This window comes from Harmonia axyridis, chromosome 2 (genome assembly GCF_914767665.1).
Source record: "Harmonia axyridis chromosome 2, icHarAxyr1.1, whole genome shotgun sequence".
Lineage (NCBI taxonomy): Eukaryota > Metazoa > Arthropoda > Insecta > Coleoptera > Coccinellidae > Harmonia > Harmonia axyridis.
The window spans coordinates 25,414,207-25,429,670 of record NC_059502.1 but is presented as its reverse complement, the minus strand read 5'-3'; the positions used below and the strand labels follow the sequence as shown (position 1 = coordinate 25,429,670).

General features: G+C 30.8%; 2 protein-coding genes across 2 annotated transcripts; one reads left to right on the top strand and one right to left on the bottom strand.

The window, feature by feature from the left end:
* The first annotated feature begins 261 nt into the window (after positions 1 to 261).
* On the top strand, positions 262 to 3,410 carry LOC123673947. Its single transcript, XM_045608727.1, has one exon. It carries the CDS (start codon positions 381 to 383, stop codon positions 2,034 to 2,036), a length of 1,656 nt encoding a protein of 551 aa, XP_045464683.1. The 5' UTR covers positions 262 to 380; the 3' UTR covers positions 2,037 to 3,410.
* Positions 3,411 to 3,765: 355 nt separating this feature from the next.
* Positions 3,766 to 12,384, bottom strand: LOC123673946 (exosome complex exonuclease RRP44). Its single transcript, XM_045608726.1, has 13 exons — positions 11,936 to 12,384; positions 11,719 to 11,883; positions 10,809 to 10,966; positions 10,580 to 10,755; positions 10,063 to 10,286; positions 8,557 to 8,970; positions 8,325 to 8,471; positions 7,957 to 8,187; positions 7,462 to 7,727; positions 7,144 to 7,387; positions 4,706 to 5,095; positions 4,495 to 4,647; positions 3,766 to 4,090 (listed from the first exon to the last, which is right to left on the bottom strand). The coding sequence occupies exons 1-13, from the start codon at positions 11,987 to 11,989 to the stop codon at positions 3,833 to 3,835; spliced, it is 2,880 nt and encodes a 959-aa protein (XP_045464682.1). The 5' UTR covers positions 11,990 to 12,384; the 3' UTR covers positions 3,766 to 3,832.
* Between the last annotated feature and the right edge of the window lie 3,080 nt (positions 12,385 to 15,464).

The following is a 15,464-nucleotide window of genomic DNA, read 5'->3' as shown; positions in this document are numbered from 1 at the left end:
TCTATGCCCATACCCAGGGTTCTTATTATAGTATGAGTCCTATAATAAGAACCCTTATTATAGGAGTCCTATAATAAGAACACTGGCCCATACCCAACGAGAGAAATCTTAGAACATTAATAATCTATATAATATCTATATTCTAAGAGAGAAAAAGTTGATCTTCTATGGACTAGAGAAAATGTTGGCAGCGAACTTCACAATGTGAAATTCACACTGGCCCATAGATAAACCACAGATTACTATAAACTATTAGCACAGACTAATCTGTGCTATTAGTTTGTCTATGCACTGGCCCAACTGTTTAATTGATGTTGATGCAAAATTTCGTCCTTTTTCGCAATTTGTGAAAAAGGAATGTTAAATGGAAATTATTTGCAATGTCTAGTATATCTGGGTTATATTCTCCTCTACCCCAATCATTGAGCGACTCCGACTCTGAAAGAGAATTTCATATGGATTCTTTATGTCCTAACAATCATTTCAATGAAAATGCATCAGATTCACATAAAATTCACTATAAACATGGGACCTATGCAAAACAATCTCAAGGATCATTACCTAAATCTAATATAATGGAAGCTAAAGTGATCAAACCACAAATGAGTACAAGTAGAAAATTAGCCTTCATATTTTCTATTGCACTCTGTTTTCTTCCAATTATCATATTTTTATGGGTTCTTCCATGTGATGTTGATACTTGCCCTGTAAAAGTCCTGAATTGGGAAACTCAACAAGAGGATGTTGAAATGAAAGGAAAAATAAACCTTTTTTTCGAAAGATTCAAGAAGCACTTCAATTTGGCTGTACAGTATAAGGGAGATTTAAATTCTCAGGAAGTTCTGAAAAATGGAGTGATATCATTTTTAGGAAATAATGGTGGTGTGAATTGGTATTTCAGACAGCCTGTTATTCCAGATCATTTAGATTGCTCTCTGGTTGATGTGGACTTGAATGGTATAAAAGACTGTTTGTTACTTGATAAGAAAGGACTGAAAGCTGTTGAAGTTGTCTCAGGTCAAACAATTTGGCATGTTCATAGTCATGAAGAAAAAACATCAATTGAAAACCTTCAATTTCCAGTTACTTTGAAAGATTTAAATCATGATCAAGTTGATGAATTATTGAGTATTTATCAAGAAAAATATCTATTGATTATATGTGGTAGAACTGGTAAAGCTCTATCAAATATAATTGTGGAAGAATGTAATCAGGTTGAAAAGTTGCAAAATATAAATGATTATTTAAGTTTTCAGTGCATAAAAGATACCATTATTTATTTGCGTATACAAATTTCAGAGATCATAAGGAAATTATTCAATAGCTCACATGTTTTAAACTATGAAAAATTTAATGTTTCTAATACAGAAACTAATTTTTTTACTTTGGATCAATATAAGCTAAATGTAGAAAATTTTGGGACATGTCCTGATTGTCATTCTTTTATTAAATTACTGAGCAATCGAAATAAATTGGTATATTCAAAGTTATTCAATAAGTCTTATACCATAAAGCCTTCCAAATTTAAATTTGGATCATCTAAAATGACCTCATTTTCAATGAAAAAACATATCAAGGGTTATATTGTTAAAGTATGGGAATGGCATTATAAATTCAACCCTAAATATAATTCAAATGATTTGTTTGCTTTTAGGAAAGATGATTCAAACAGTACCAATTTTGGAAATTATATAACAGAAAGAATTATATTGATAACATTTAACAAAACAGATTATAATGTTATTGAAGCTAGTTCTACCAATATAACACAATTATGTTCTCAAACTGAAAATTCTATCATGAAATGCCAACCAGATTTAAAAAATCAAGAATATTCAATTTTAATAGCTGATCTGGATAGGGATGGTTCTCAGGAATTGATTTATTATTCTAGTTCTTTTTATTTGAGGGAAAATTACAAAGTTTATGCTAATCCTTGGCAACTGATATCTACTATCAAACTTCTTAAGCTTGAATCTGAATTACCAAAGCTGTATAATAGTAAAGAGACATTTGGAATTGATCCAAATTATTAAGTGAACTCATTTGATATATTGATTTCCAAATTAGTGTTGGAATCAGATATTCCACTTCAAATTAGTCTATCTGTCTGAATATATTCTTCTATTGGTATGTCAGTATTTTGTCGATATGTTCCCACATGTTACATTATTTTCATAACAAAGTTAATGTATTTTTTTATTATGTTTGAAATCACTAATATTTCATTCATTTTGTTTTTTATTCTGTGATAGTTTTCAGCTAGTCATTTTTATTAATATAATAACTATATATTCACAGCAACATGTTGGGTTTTAACTATATTTTTAATTGTGAATTATGTTAGAGAAATACTTAATGTTACCTAGGTTTCATAACAAAGTTATGGATTTTATTTATTAAAATTCAGGTCTTTAATATTATTAATTTTCAAAGGACTTCAGTTCATTGTTTTTCATTCTGTGATAGTTTTCAGCTAGTCATTTTTATTAATATAATAACTATATATTCACAGCAACATGTTGGGTTTTAACTATATTTTTAATTGTGAATTATGTTAGAGAAATACTTAATGTTACCTAGGTTTCATAACAAAGTTATGGATTTTATTTATTAAAATTCAGGTCTTTAATATTATTAATTTTCAAAGGACTTCAGTTCATTGTTTTTCATTCTGTGATAGTTTTCAGCTAGTCATTTTTATTAATATAATAACTATATATTCACAACAACATGTTGGGTTTTAACTATATTTTTAATTGTGAATTATGTTAGAGAAATACTTAATGTTACCTAGGTTTCATAACAAAGTTATGGATTTTATTTATTAAAATTCAGGTCTTTAATATTATTAATTTTCAAAGGACTTCAGTTCATTGTTTTTCATTCTGTGATAGTTTTCAGCTAGTCATTTTTATTGTTATTATAACTATATCCATTCTCAATTGCATATTGTTTTTTGATTATATACAATCAGCCCTTTTCTATAACTTCAAATCGAATAGAGATAGTATGGCTTGAATAGAAATGCACCGGAATCATTTCGAATTGTAATTCTGAAACTTAAGTGAAATTACTATGAATATCAATTATGAATTACATTTGGCAATAGAAAAAGAAGTGGATACAGAACATCAAATTTAAATGTGATAGAGGTGAAACATTCTGATTTCTCAGATTACGATTATATTCATTTGTTTCTAATCGAGTTGCAGAATATGGCTGAATATTGTGAATTAATTTGGGACAATTAAGTTATCAGAATTTTTAAGAAAAATTGGAATCAATCCATTCTAAAGAAATATATTTATTGATGTATCATTAAGATTTGTAATCCATCCTCTATCTGAAAATAATATGTGAATACCTATGTTGAAAACAAAAATTGTGAAATATAAGTTAAAAACCTATGATATAGCAATGAATTCATTTGTTTCGGATCAGACTTCGCTATTTCTTTGTATAGTATGGCCATTGAACCTCTTTTTAATTATCAGTAGTACTTATAACAGTGCTTTATACCAGAAAATATAATTTAGGGTTGTTTGGTGCTGTGAATGTTGAATTGATTATTTTAAAAAGTATATTAAGTAATTAGCACTCTCTCAAAAAATATGATAATAAACATCATGTGAAACTATGCTTCCTTTTTTTGTGTTTCTACGAAGATTATTTATATCTACATAATTTTTTAAAATATGACCTTCCTCATTAAATATATCCACAAACTATGACAAATGAAGGGATACAAATTAAACTTGAGTGAAAGAGAGAAAACTTTTTAATGTTCAAGAAAAATTGAAAAAATATTTTATTACATGAATTAACAAAATCATTTGTTTTTCTTTTTCTGTTTTTTTCTGCTCTTGCCCTCATTCTCTACACTCCTCTTCTCCCCTTGACTGCTTTCAGTTTCTGTATTCAAATCATTAATTTCTTTCAGAGGTTTAACACTGAATTCTTCTATGTAAGGTTTGACTAATTGAAGTACAAACTTCTCATGTTGTATATTTTTTGAATCCAAACAAACCCTTACTATAACTGGATCAAATGCATGAAACACAACATCTCCTGCACTTTGAGTTTGCTCCTAAAAGATTAAGTTAAAAAGAATATATTAAAATAATTTAGAAATAATTCATAAAATTATTTCGATATAAAAAATAGACTCATAAATATTTTATTATAAAAATGATTTTGATTCATTACATCTTATAGCAATCTATTTGAGGTAAGAATTGAATCAATTCAATGATCTTTCTATAAGAAAATGAATCTTTTCAAACAATAAAACTAACTAGCATATTATATTATAGAAAATGGCGAAATTCACAGCAATACACAAGCGTTCAAAAAGTCCTGTCTTCCAGTCTCAAATTTTTTTTTATTTTAAGCTTGAATTTTCTATTTATTTAATTCTGATATGACTCGGTCAACACGAACTTTCGGTAAAAGAGCGCTCAAAAACTGGTTCAAGTATAGTTATTTACTTACATCTTCATCATAGGTAAATACAGATTTTCCATCTTTTGTCGACAAATATAAAGGACATTCAAGCCCATATTTCGGAAGAAGAATTTGAAGAGCGTTTTTCCTCACAAATAAAACATAACCTTCATCATCTTGAATTTTTCCTTTGAAAAACAGCTGCAAGAATTTTAACAAGGTTATAATTTTACACAAAATAAAATATTTTAAATCTTACATGGGTATTAAAAGCTACAGAAGCTCTACCAGCATATTGTGCCATCCTATTTCTATAATTCAAATTTTGGCATAACTGACTGCTCTTCTGCTTGTCTAATAAATCTGGATATGTAGAGTCTGCAGCACAAGACACTGCTAGCAATCTGTGCACAATAATATCAGCATACCTCCTAATTGGAGAAGTAAAATGTGTATAAAGTGGAACTGCTAATCCATAATGATAAAACTCTTCCTTCTGAAGTGTACCGCTTGGGAAATACACTGCTTGAAGCATACATCGAGTAGCTAGAATCCTTAACATTGTGTTTAAATATGGATTTGTACTACTCACAGCATTATTCAGTGATTCAGCAAGGTGCTTTCCGGTATCAATTTGGATGTCAAACCCCTGCAATTAATATCACAATAAAATTGTACTCTTAATAATATGATTATTATTTATTAAATATTATATATTTGGGTGTTCAGACAAAATCGCTGGCTTGGTGCAAGACTATCCTAAGTCCAATTCCTGTTAAAATTGAGATATTCGGGGAAAACAATCGCAAGACAATGTTTTTCACAGAAAAATCATCCTAAATCCGTATTTCTCATTCCAAGTCCGTCAAGCAAAAAAAATTCAAACTGTCCTAACTTTGACCCAATCTTTTCTACTGTAGTGAAAATATTCTATGTCCGTATTTAGGACTTAAGATTGCATGTATATTAAAAATTTTCGAATATATGGACTTGACCAAAATAAAAGGAGCATGAACCTTTGACGGCGATTATCCCGACTTCATGCGGAATCGACTTAGGATAGTCTTGCACCAAGCCAGCAAAATAAGCTCACAGTAGTCAAGTCATGGCTCTTACAATCATTCTAATTCACAACAAAGAATAATTTTTGCCTTGACATAGAAAACCTGGTGTGTCTACTTATACCTGTAAAACTTTCAGAGAAAACAGGAGATTTTTCGGATTTATACCTACTTGATTTCGAGCCATCAGATCAGATTTCGAGTGTTTAAGACGGCGCATTATTAACGTCATTGATGACCTCCTTGGGTTTCCATGATTGAGTAGAGTAGAGAACAAAAGATCTACATGATCGCAGTTCCCGGAAGGCTTACCGAGCCACAACGACCCCAGTTCAAATAATAATAATAAGACAGCGTTTTTATTTGATTTTTCTCTCGAATCTCGTGATCGTTGAGTATAGATTAATTATATTTTATATTGTATACTTGTGATAATCTTCTATACTCTGAATAGACCAATAGCCGTCCGTCATTATTTTCCATTCATTTCATTAAAAATTTGATAGGAACTGAATTGTAATTTATTGTGAAAGTTTGCAGTTTCTAAAATCTGTATTTTATTTTTAAACGGCGTCAGACAGATATCAGAAATTCGAACAATTCTGAAGAGCGGTACCTCATAGAACTCTTGTAAGTAGAACGCCAAAGCAACAGGTGGACTATCTCAGAAAGTCTGAAACAAAATCGAATAAGTGCGCACACCAGGGATTCTATGCATCTTAATGCAAAGATATGCGTTTTATGTCCATGGTCTACAGAGATCTAATTTTATTCTAAATATTATTAGAAGTAGTTGAATATTGTATTGAAAGGAATAAGTCATAAAAGTCTTTCAAACATAAATAAATAATAATTGTTAAACCTTAAAACATGACATGGATTTTATACCTATATATTTTTCAGTCTTAAAGAAAAAAGAATCCCAACCAATCTGAGGTGATGCGTATCTAATACTGATGCTTGAATACATGATTAACATCTATCTAGAGAAAATTCAACATTAAACCATAATAGTCAACTATGAATACTCAATTATGGTCTATATATGGTATATAAATATGGTCTATATATATATTATAATTCCAAGGAATTATTAAAATATCGACATCAGGATTCATCTATCTAAATTACTGATTATGATAGAAAAATGATTTTGTATTGCCACCTCTAATCTACAAGATACATTGGAATTATAGAACAAAATTCTCCGTACTAAGCCTTTATTATTTTGTATATGATTTTGATATAATTTCGTGAGAATCATTTGACGGAAGCATCATCCAGTTTGAGAATAATTCCTGAAAACTAGTTGGTCCACTATACAATCTATATACAATGGTCTTACTAAATTTTCTATATGCAATAATACAACTATTATTATTATTATTATTTGAACTGGGGTCGTTGTGGCTCGGTAAGCCTTCCGGGAACTGCGACCATGTAGATCTTTTGTTCTCTACCCTACACAACTAAGCTTACATAAAGATTCCTTTTTTTGGTTTTGGCAGAGATTAATTTAATCAGAATAATAAAAGGTGAACTTTTCTTTCTTTCAAAAATTAGAAATTATTTCAATTGCAGTTTTCCATTATCTGAATATTGTATTATTCAGTTCAAATTAATACTGAATACTCACAAGGTGTTTGCCCGCCTTTACTAAAGGATCGAAATTTGTACTTGGTGGGGTTGGATGCCTTCTCAACATAGCACAATCTGGGAAGTCTGTCAAAATTTTCTCAGCTACACTTATATTAGCCAACAACATGAATTCCTCTACCATAGAATTAGTTTCAAATAGTTTTTTAACCTCAACATCCAGAGGCTCCATGGTCTCAGAATCCATAAGAATTTTCACTTCAGGTGATGCCAAAACTAAGGCACTAAAAAATTTTTTGAATTATATCAACTAGAATTAAAATTATATTCAAAAGTTTTTTGAAGAACTCATATTTACCCTTTCTCTAATCGCCTTGATTTTAAAATTTTAGCTAGTCTGTTCAATCCTCTTAGACCATTGGCCAGTGCGTCATTTTTAGATTTATCATCAATCATTACTTGAGCTTCTTCATAAGTCATAGCGCGTTTTGATTGGATTATGCTTTTGTGAAATCTTGTATTTAAAATATTTGCATTTTGATCCATTTCCCAGATGCAAGAAAAGGCAAATCTTTCTTCCCCACCTCTTAAAGAACACAAATTTGAGCTGAGAAGTTCTGGGACCTATAATTCAAGAAATTTTTTATTGTATCAACCGATATCTTCCCTGTATACAGACTAGAAGAAGAAACATCTCTCTATTTAAATACTCTATAGAATGCTCAGCATGTAACACAATTTTCTTCTAAACATCACATATTCAGAAGCTTTAAAATCGTTAAAGAAAAAAATCTTCAGAACTGAATTTTTTGGTTTATGTTCTGGGGTGTAGGGTTATTAATGCGATTCTTACCATGTCAATTCTTTTATTAACTAAATAAACAGTGGTAGCTCTCGAAGCTGCTTCCAAGTCAATTGCAGTTCCAGGTCTAATAAAATGAGAAACATCAGCAATATGAACACCAACTTCCAATTTCCCATCACCAATCTCTCTACAGTGAAGTGCATCATCAATATCTGTACAACCTGGTGGATCAACAGAACATATAATTACATCTCTAAGATCCACCCTTTTCTTCACATCCTGAAATCATGAATAAGAGGATATAATGTAGTATAGTATCGAAAAATAATCAAAACTAATTTTATCATTTTCATTATTCATAACATAATGCAAAAAATAATTTTTCTGAAAGAAAATAGAAATAATAAAACAATTACCTCATCTGTAATAATCCAAGGGAGCTTAGGTAAGCAATTCAATACTTCTTCCGAAAATTGACTATGAGGAACATCATGTTCCAGCAGAACAACTTCATTTTCTGTGTCTTGATCTCCAATTTTTCCAAGAGATCGAACAAAATGACCCTATAAAAATAAGATATCCCTTCATTGTCTAAGTACCAAAAGATATATCATATTTATAAAGTCATTTCAGCTTGAAAAAACTTACATGTGGATATCTAGAAGATTGTGGCCAAGAATCTATTGTGACTATTAATTTTTGTGTTTTCAAAAATTCTGCTTGCCTTGTTTCTATTCTTATTTTAGGTATGCTTCTATTGGATGGAACAAATAATTGATAGACACTTTCCACTCCACCTTCCAAAATGCCACAATACTGTCGCCACTTTCTTCTGATTACACCAACTACTTTACCAGTAGGCTTTATCTCATCTTTATTTTTCTGAGCCATCTTTATCTCTTTTTCTTTTTCAACTAGATCGTCAATGATTTCTTCAACTTGTCCTTCATCTTCTATAACTAACTCAGTAGGGGAGGTCCAGTCTTCTTCTTTGAACAATTCTACTGCTACAATATCACCATCCACGGCTCTGTTTAATCCTTCTCTCCCTTGTACAATTACCTTAAGGAGGAATATCATAAGTTAATTGCTATTTAAATATACTATAAATGGAATTTGGACTATTATGAAACAGTTGATAACTTTAGAAAATAGTATATTATTCAACGAGCGGTAATGTAGGTCATAACTCACGCAGATGATGTTTGCAGCACGAGCCGCAGGCGAGTGCTGTAATTCATCAAGTGAGTTATGACCATTACTGCAAGTTGAATACTATACTTTATCTACGACTATATCAATAAATACTAAGAAAAAAATACAGACTTAGAATAAAGACAGAAGGAACGGGAAATAAACATAATGTGCTCGATCCCGTACAAGAGAGATGGAAACTTAGTGCCACCAATCACAATCGAACTAGCTTCGGCTAGCTCGAATCCAGTACAGAGTACAGACATAGAAATTTATTGAAAAACCTTAATAATTGCCTATAAAAATGCTTTAAAATATACCAAAAAATATTCCCTGTAAACGATGACTTAATGATCTTACTGCTACACCCATCTTGAAAATTTTTTCAAACTCCTTTATATTTTTTCGGGCAATTAATTCTGTATGGTAACATTAGCTGTTTGTCTTTTGGAAATGTATACCTTTATAATATTTCATCTTCACTATCTGAATTAATCGTTTTCAGCAAAACATTCACAATAATTAGATATCAACTTAATTTGAAAACGTCAAAAGTGACATTCCCTCGGACATTCTTCCCCTCAATAACAATAATGGAATGTTCCCTTTCGGCCAATCGAATAGAAGCAGAGAAGTATAGAAGCACAGATCCATATTTTCCGATTTATAATAGTGAGTTATAGTAGTGAGTTATTATAAATCACGCTGTTTGTTAATAGATACTATTAATTGCTCAAAAGCAGTTGAATAATGAGTATATAATTCAATAGGAGTAGATAAATATTCATTTCTTCCTTCACCAATGAATTATTTGAAATATTTACTAGAAAAATAACCAGATTAGTAATAAAATAAAATACATATTGCTCTCAACATTTCACATTCTACACCCTTTTTATATGGAAATGTGTTCTTCATAGGTGAAGTGAAAGATTTATTTTTCTTTTTCAGATCACTTACAGGATCATTTAAACCATCAACAGTTACATATCCTTCAAGGTAATTTTCTCTAGATGCTCTGAAAGTTCCTTGATAGAGTTTTCCAGTCTTAATCTTTCCAAGAAGCTCTGTGACTGCCATATGAGGGGGATATATATCTTTCCCTGCAGCATAATTGATGAAAGTTTTGGCCAATTTATCTTCGAGCAAATGATGATCTTTGAGATTTTGTACATAATCTTTCACTAAAATTAAAGAGAATTATTATTGTCTTGATACATCCAAAGAACATAAATAAACAGTTGTTGTCATTATTCTTATATAAGAATAATGACAACAACTGTTTGGCAGCATCAGCTTATGTCATAGAACAGCTGCTGTTGGACCTTTGATGATTCACATGAATAGACCTCTGATTAGTTACCACTACTGACAACTACTCCAATGGGCTATGCAAATGCTTTAATTGTTGTAGCATGTATCTCCAGCAGATGATTGGATCATAGGGTCTCATGACACTACAGTATGGAGTTACTACCTGACAATGAGGTTATATCCTCTTCTAGGGCTATTCTTTTATTTCCAGCATCTTCAGTCAAGAAAACAAATTTCTTGAAAGGTAAATGTGTTTGATACCAAGAACATGATTTTCTGATACTCCTATCATTATAATCATTTACTAACTCATTTTCTTTTTGAATAAGATATGTATCTCTAAAAGCATTTTTATTATTAATATTTTAAACATTTTATGTAGACAAACTTACTTATGATGGTCATTTGTAAATACATAAAAGTGTCTACTAGGATTCTCAATAATATTCACCAATCTCTTGAAAATTGGCAAACTTCTGTGCTTAACTTCATTTAATACAGTATGTAAGATAATTACATTACCAAAGACTGTTTCTTCAATTACGTCCATCTATAAAAAATGCAACAGGTCATTATGAAAATATTAGGTCTTTTTTAATAATTATAAAATCACAGGAGCTGATGAGACCTGCTTTGGTGATGATATCCAACCTCCATTTATGGTTGGTTTATGCACCATTCCTAAGAACTCAGACTAAAACTAAGAATTGAATGCTAACAAATCAATGAGGGCATTTATGCATTTTACCTAAGGACTAAGAATTAATTAGTTAAAACAATGAAGTTCGCATGCCCCGCATAGCATTTCAATATTAACAAGTACCAGTTTCTATCGTTTCATGTTCCGTTATTCGTGTTTATCAACAAAAAGTATTTGATGTATCTTAAGAAATTAAATTTTATTTTTTACAATCAATATCAAAGTATAGAACAAATAGAAAGTAGTTTGAGCATGTGCGCTCTCCTTCACTAAGAACTAACAAGAGAGTGCATAAACGCCACTGAATTCTTAGATTTAGTTCTTAGGAATGGTGCATAAACCAGCCTTAAGAAGCACTGGTTGTGAAATATTCTTTAACGCTATTTCTGGCAATAATTCCTTATGAATTTGGAAATTGATAATGCATTATCAATTATTTTTTTGTGCACATAATAAGTGAATTGAAAATATGTCAAAGGCCACTATAGTCTTATAATAATTTATAAAGATTTTCAAGATCTAAAAGACATGGTTTACTATTATTTACATGATATTTTCAGTTTACTCATAGATATTGTGTTCATCAGAGTTTTTTGTTGTACCTGGTTCAATATAACATTTGTATCTAATATCAAATAATGGTTTCCATCGATCAGTTTACAATCATTCATGTGGGATGTACTAAGATTAGTAGGCACTGGAAGGCAATTTTCACATTCAGGAAATCCACACGATATATCATCTCGTATATAATGTTCCCTAACATTCTGTAACAAAATTAACATTCACTAATTGGAATTATTTTTTTGAAATATTTACCTTCAAAAAATTACCGATTTTGTTTTTTTTTATAAATATTTTAGTCGTGAACATTCTTAATTTTTTATGTTTTTGAATGAAGGTTATGTTTTTCCAGTTTACAAATTTTTAAGGTTAATTATTTTTTATGTTGTCAAGTCAAATGTCATCAAAGGGCAGCGATCTCTAATTAGGAGTGTGAATAATATACTGCGTTCGGCAAATCTACACCGTTGTAGAGCGTGCAGTTTATGGTGCGAGCGGTTGATAGATCACGGTGACCACGGTGCGTGTTTTGCCCAACGATGACGGAGCTAACGGATATGATATCGAAGAATTTTTGAATGTGTTTTGTGAAAAGAAAAAAAACAATTTCGTCGATTGAAATTATTGGAGACGGTTAGACTAGATCGAATTTATCTCCTCGTGATATCAGGACGTATTCTACATAAGGTGTTCATCTTGAAAGGAGATAATCCTGAGGATGTTGTTAATGAATTAATATTATTATTGAAAAATTGCAAAATTTTGTAGATATCAAAAATATGCATGATTAATCAGAGAACCAATTAGAAGAGAGTAAAAGGAACTTTATAATGTATTCTTTGAACATGAATGAAAGATTTATTCGCTGAGATACAATTATGTATTTTGTAAAATAAACCTTAATTTTTGATAGTAATATTCGTTTCCTAATTGCCTTCAACATATAAAAACATAAGGAAAAAGTTCAAATATATGAGGAGATTTTGAATAATGAGCTAAGTCATAATTATTGTTTTTTCAAAATTATCACATTCGTGCATAATGCTCAAAGACAACCGATGCATGTATTGTACCTATTTTCAAACCAATCCTTAATTTCTAATTTTTAGGTTCAAAGCTTAATACGGTCTAGCGGATTTTAAGAGAAATTTAATATAATCAAAAAAGGTATCAATTGTAATATTTGGAATGCCCGGTAGACGGAGAAAAGCTTAGAACATCTATCCATAGATGCATCTATCTATATTCTAAGGAGAAAAGGGTGCGAACTGTGGACCATAGATTACAATAATATTAATATAAAAATGAAGAAAAGAAGTACGCCAAATTCTGTGGGATAGGAATTTTTGATTTCAAGAGGTTATATTGAACACAAATAAGTTTTATATTCGGGACAATACAAATGAAAATTGAAGGCTTCAAAATAAGAAATAAATTTATTTTTATGGAGGAGACTAAACCGGGAATTACAAATATTACAATTGATGCCTTTTTTGATTATATTAATTTTCTCTCACAATAACGGTAGATCGTATTAAGATTTGAACCTAAAAATTAGAAATTAAGGATTGGTTTGAAAATAGGTACATGCATTGGTTGTCTTTGATCATGCACGAATCTGAGAATTTTGGAAATACAATATTCATGAATTATAAGCTTATTATGCAAAATCTCTTTATATATTTAGAGTTTTTTCTTATGTTTGTATATGTTAAGGGCATTTAGGAAACAAATATTATTATTAAAAATAAAGGTTTATCTGGTTTATTTTACGAAGTACATAATTGTATCTCAACGAAGGAATCTTTCATTCATGTTCAAAGAATAGATTATAACATTCCTTTTACTCTCTTCTAATTGGTTCCCTGATTGATGATACATATTTTCGATGTCTACAAAATTTCCAACTTTTTCATTAAGTGGTTCATCAACAATATCCTGAGGATTATCTTCTTTCAACTCTTTCAAGATGAACACATTATGTAGAATACATCCTGATATCATGAGGAGACGAATTAGATCTAGTCTAGCCGTCTCCAATAATTTCAATCGACGAAATTGCTTTTTTTCTTTTCACAAAACACATTCAAAAATTCTTCGATATCAGGTCCGTTAGCTCCGTCATCGTTCGGCAAATCAAGAACGCACCTATTGCTCCGTGGTCACGTGACCTATCAACCGTTTACACCTTACACCGCACGCTCCGCACCGGTGGGCATATACCGAACTAAGATGTCTAAAAATATGGTGAATGCACTCGTCAATTTTCTAATGGAATGACATTCGACCAAATTGAAAATATTAGTTTTAGTTCGTGGCGGCGCCGCAATGTCGTACTTGTCATTTCGATCTTTTTCCGTTGATTTTGATTGGATACATTAATTAAAACCCAATACGGACCAATCAAAAGCGATCTGTAACCGAGTATGATCGTGCAAAGTCGTGAAACAAAACACGAAACGTTTACTGGAATGAATTCAAATATTTGTAATAGAGAGAGTTTATTGGTATTTCAATTACAAGAATTACTTCCATAGATCATAACTATAATGAAAGATATACATATAGGTACATAATGGCCTAAAACTCGTAAATAATAAATAACAAGAATCTTAATTTGTTGATAGCGCTACCTACAGTTGACATAACGAAGCTTAACTAATATTCTCAAAATTGGCAAAACAAAAGCTAATCAGTTCATACACCTGGTTTTTAGACATCTTATACCGAACGCAGTAAATGTAACCTCTATTAATCAAAAATTCCTTTCTCACAGAATTTGGCGTACTTCTCTTTTTCATTTTTATATATTCAACTATTTTTATGTTAATATTATTGTAATCTATGGTCCACAGTTCGCAGCGTTTTCTCCGCCTATCTCGACGGTGTGAAAGGTTGAGCACCGGTGTAACCGGTTAACATTTACCGAAAGCAGAACAGTAATCTGTGGCAGAACGGTGAAGACTGTGCGATTTGCCGAACGCTTATGGAGCTTACGGTTGGAATGGTATTTTGGAGAGTCTGATTTTCATACATAAATGATAAAGTGAATTGTTAAAATATCAGTCAAGTTCCATGTTCAATAATATTTTTCGATACTCAGGTGAGGATTTAAGAGACGCAGATTTTGTTTGAGGAAAAACTAATTTGAGATGCCAAAAGCTGAAAAGAAATGCAGTTTCAAGAAAATACCTTCCTATAGATACTCATGAGAACACCAAGAAGAAAAAAAGACGTAATTCAAATAGGTATGATCCTATACAACCAATGTAATGATCCTTTTGAATCAAAATAATTCAAATATTTGCAAAATATATCTCCGTTCACATGGAGAGCCATGAGCCTTCACGACTATCTAGCGGGAGATCCTTTCCAATCCCACGGAGAGCAATATGACCGAGACATCGAAAAGCAATATGCAGTGTAATCTTCAGATTTTTTTTTGTTTGGACACATCTATTGTACATACATGCATATATCTCTTTTGCCTCTTATCAGCGACGCCCATGATGGTTACTGCCTCCATAGAAAAACTGAATTTCGAATTAATCATCATAGGGTTCAATTTCGGAAATAACCTACATATGAAATAATAGGCTGCGAGTGAAAATGTGCTTTAGGACTTCGAAACAAATAATCATTCAAATAGCTGATTTGTGCGTGCTCGAATTCAATGAACAAATTTAATAATCGAATACTTCATTCGATTCTTTATTCGGATGTCTATTAATGGTTCATCACATCTTTTTGAGTAAAGAATATATTATATTCTATGATCACATTA

Excerpts from the sequence above, each read along its gene's own strand:
- LOC123673947 (XM_045608727.1), top strand. The coding sequence starts at position 381 with ATGTCTAGTATATCTGGGTTATATTCTCCTCTACCCCAATCATTGAGC.
- LOC123673946 (XM_045608726.1), bottom strand. The coding sequence starts at position 11,989 with ATGTTCACGACTAAAATATTTATAAAAAAAAACAAAATCGGTAATTTT. Across the intron at positions 11,884-11,935 it reads AAATCGGTAATTTTTTGAAG|AATGTTAGGGAACATTATAT; the intron begins GTAAATATTTCA and ends ATTTTGTTACAG. Across the intron at positions 4,648-4,705 it reads CTGTAGCTTTTAATACCCAT|CTGTTTTTCAAAGGAAAAAT; the intron begins GTAAGATTTAAA and ends AAATTCTTGCAG.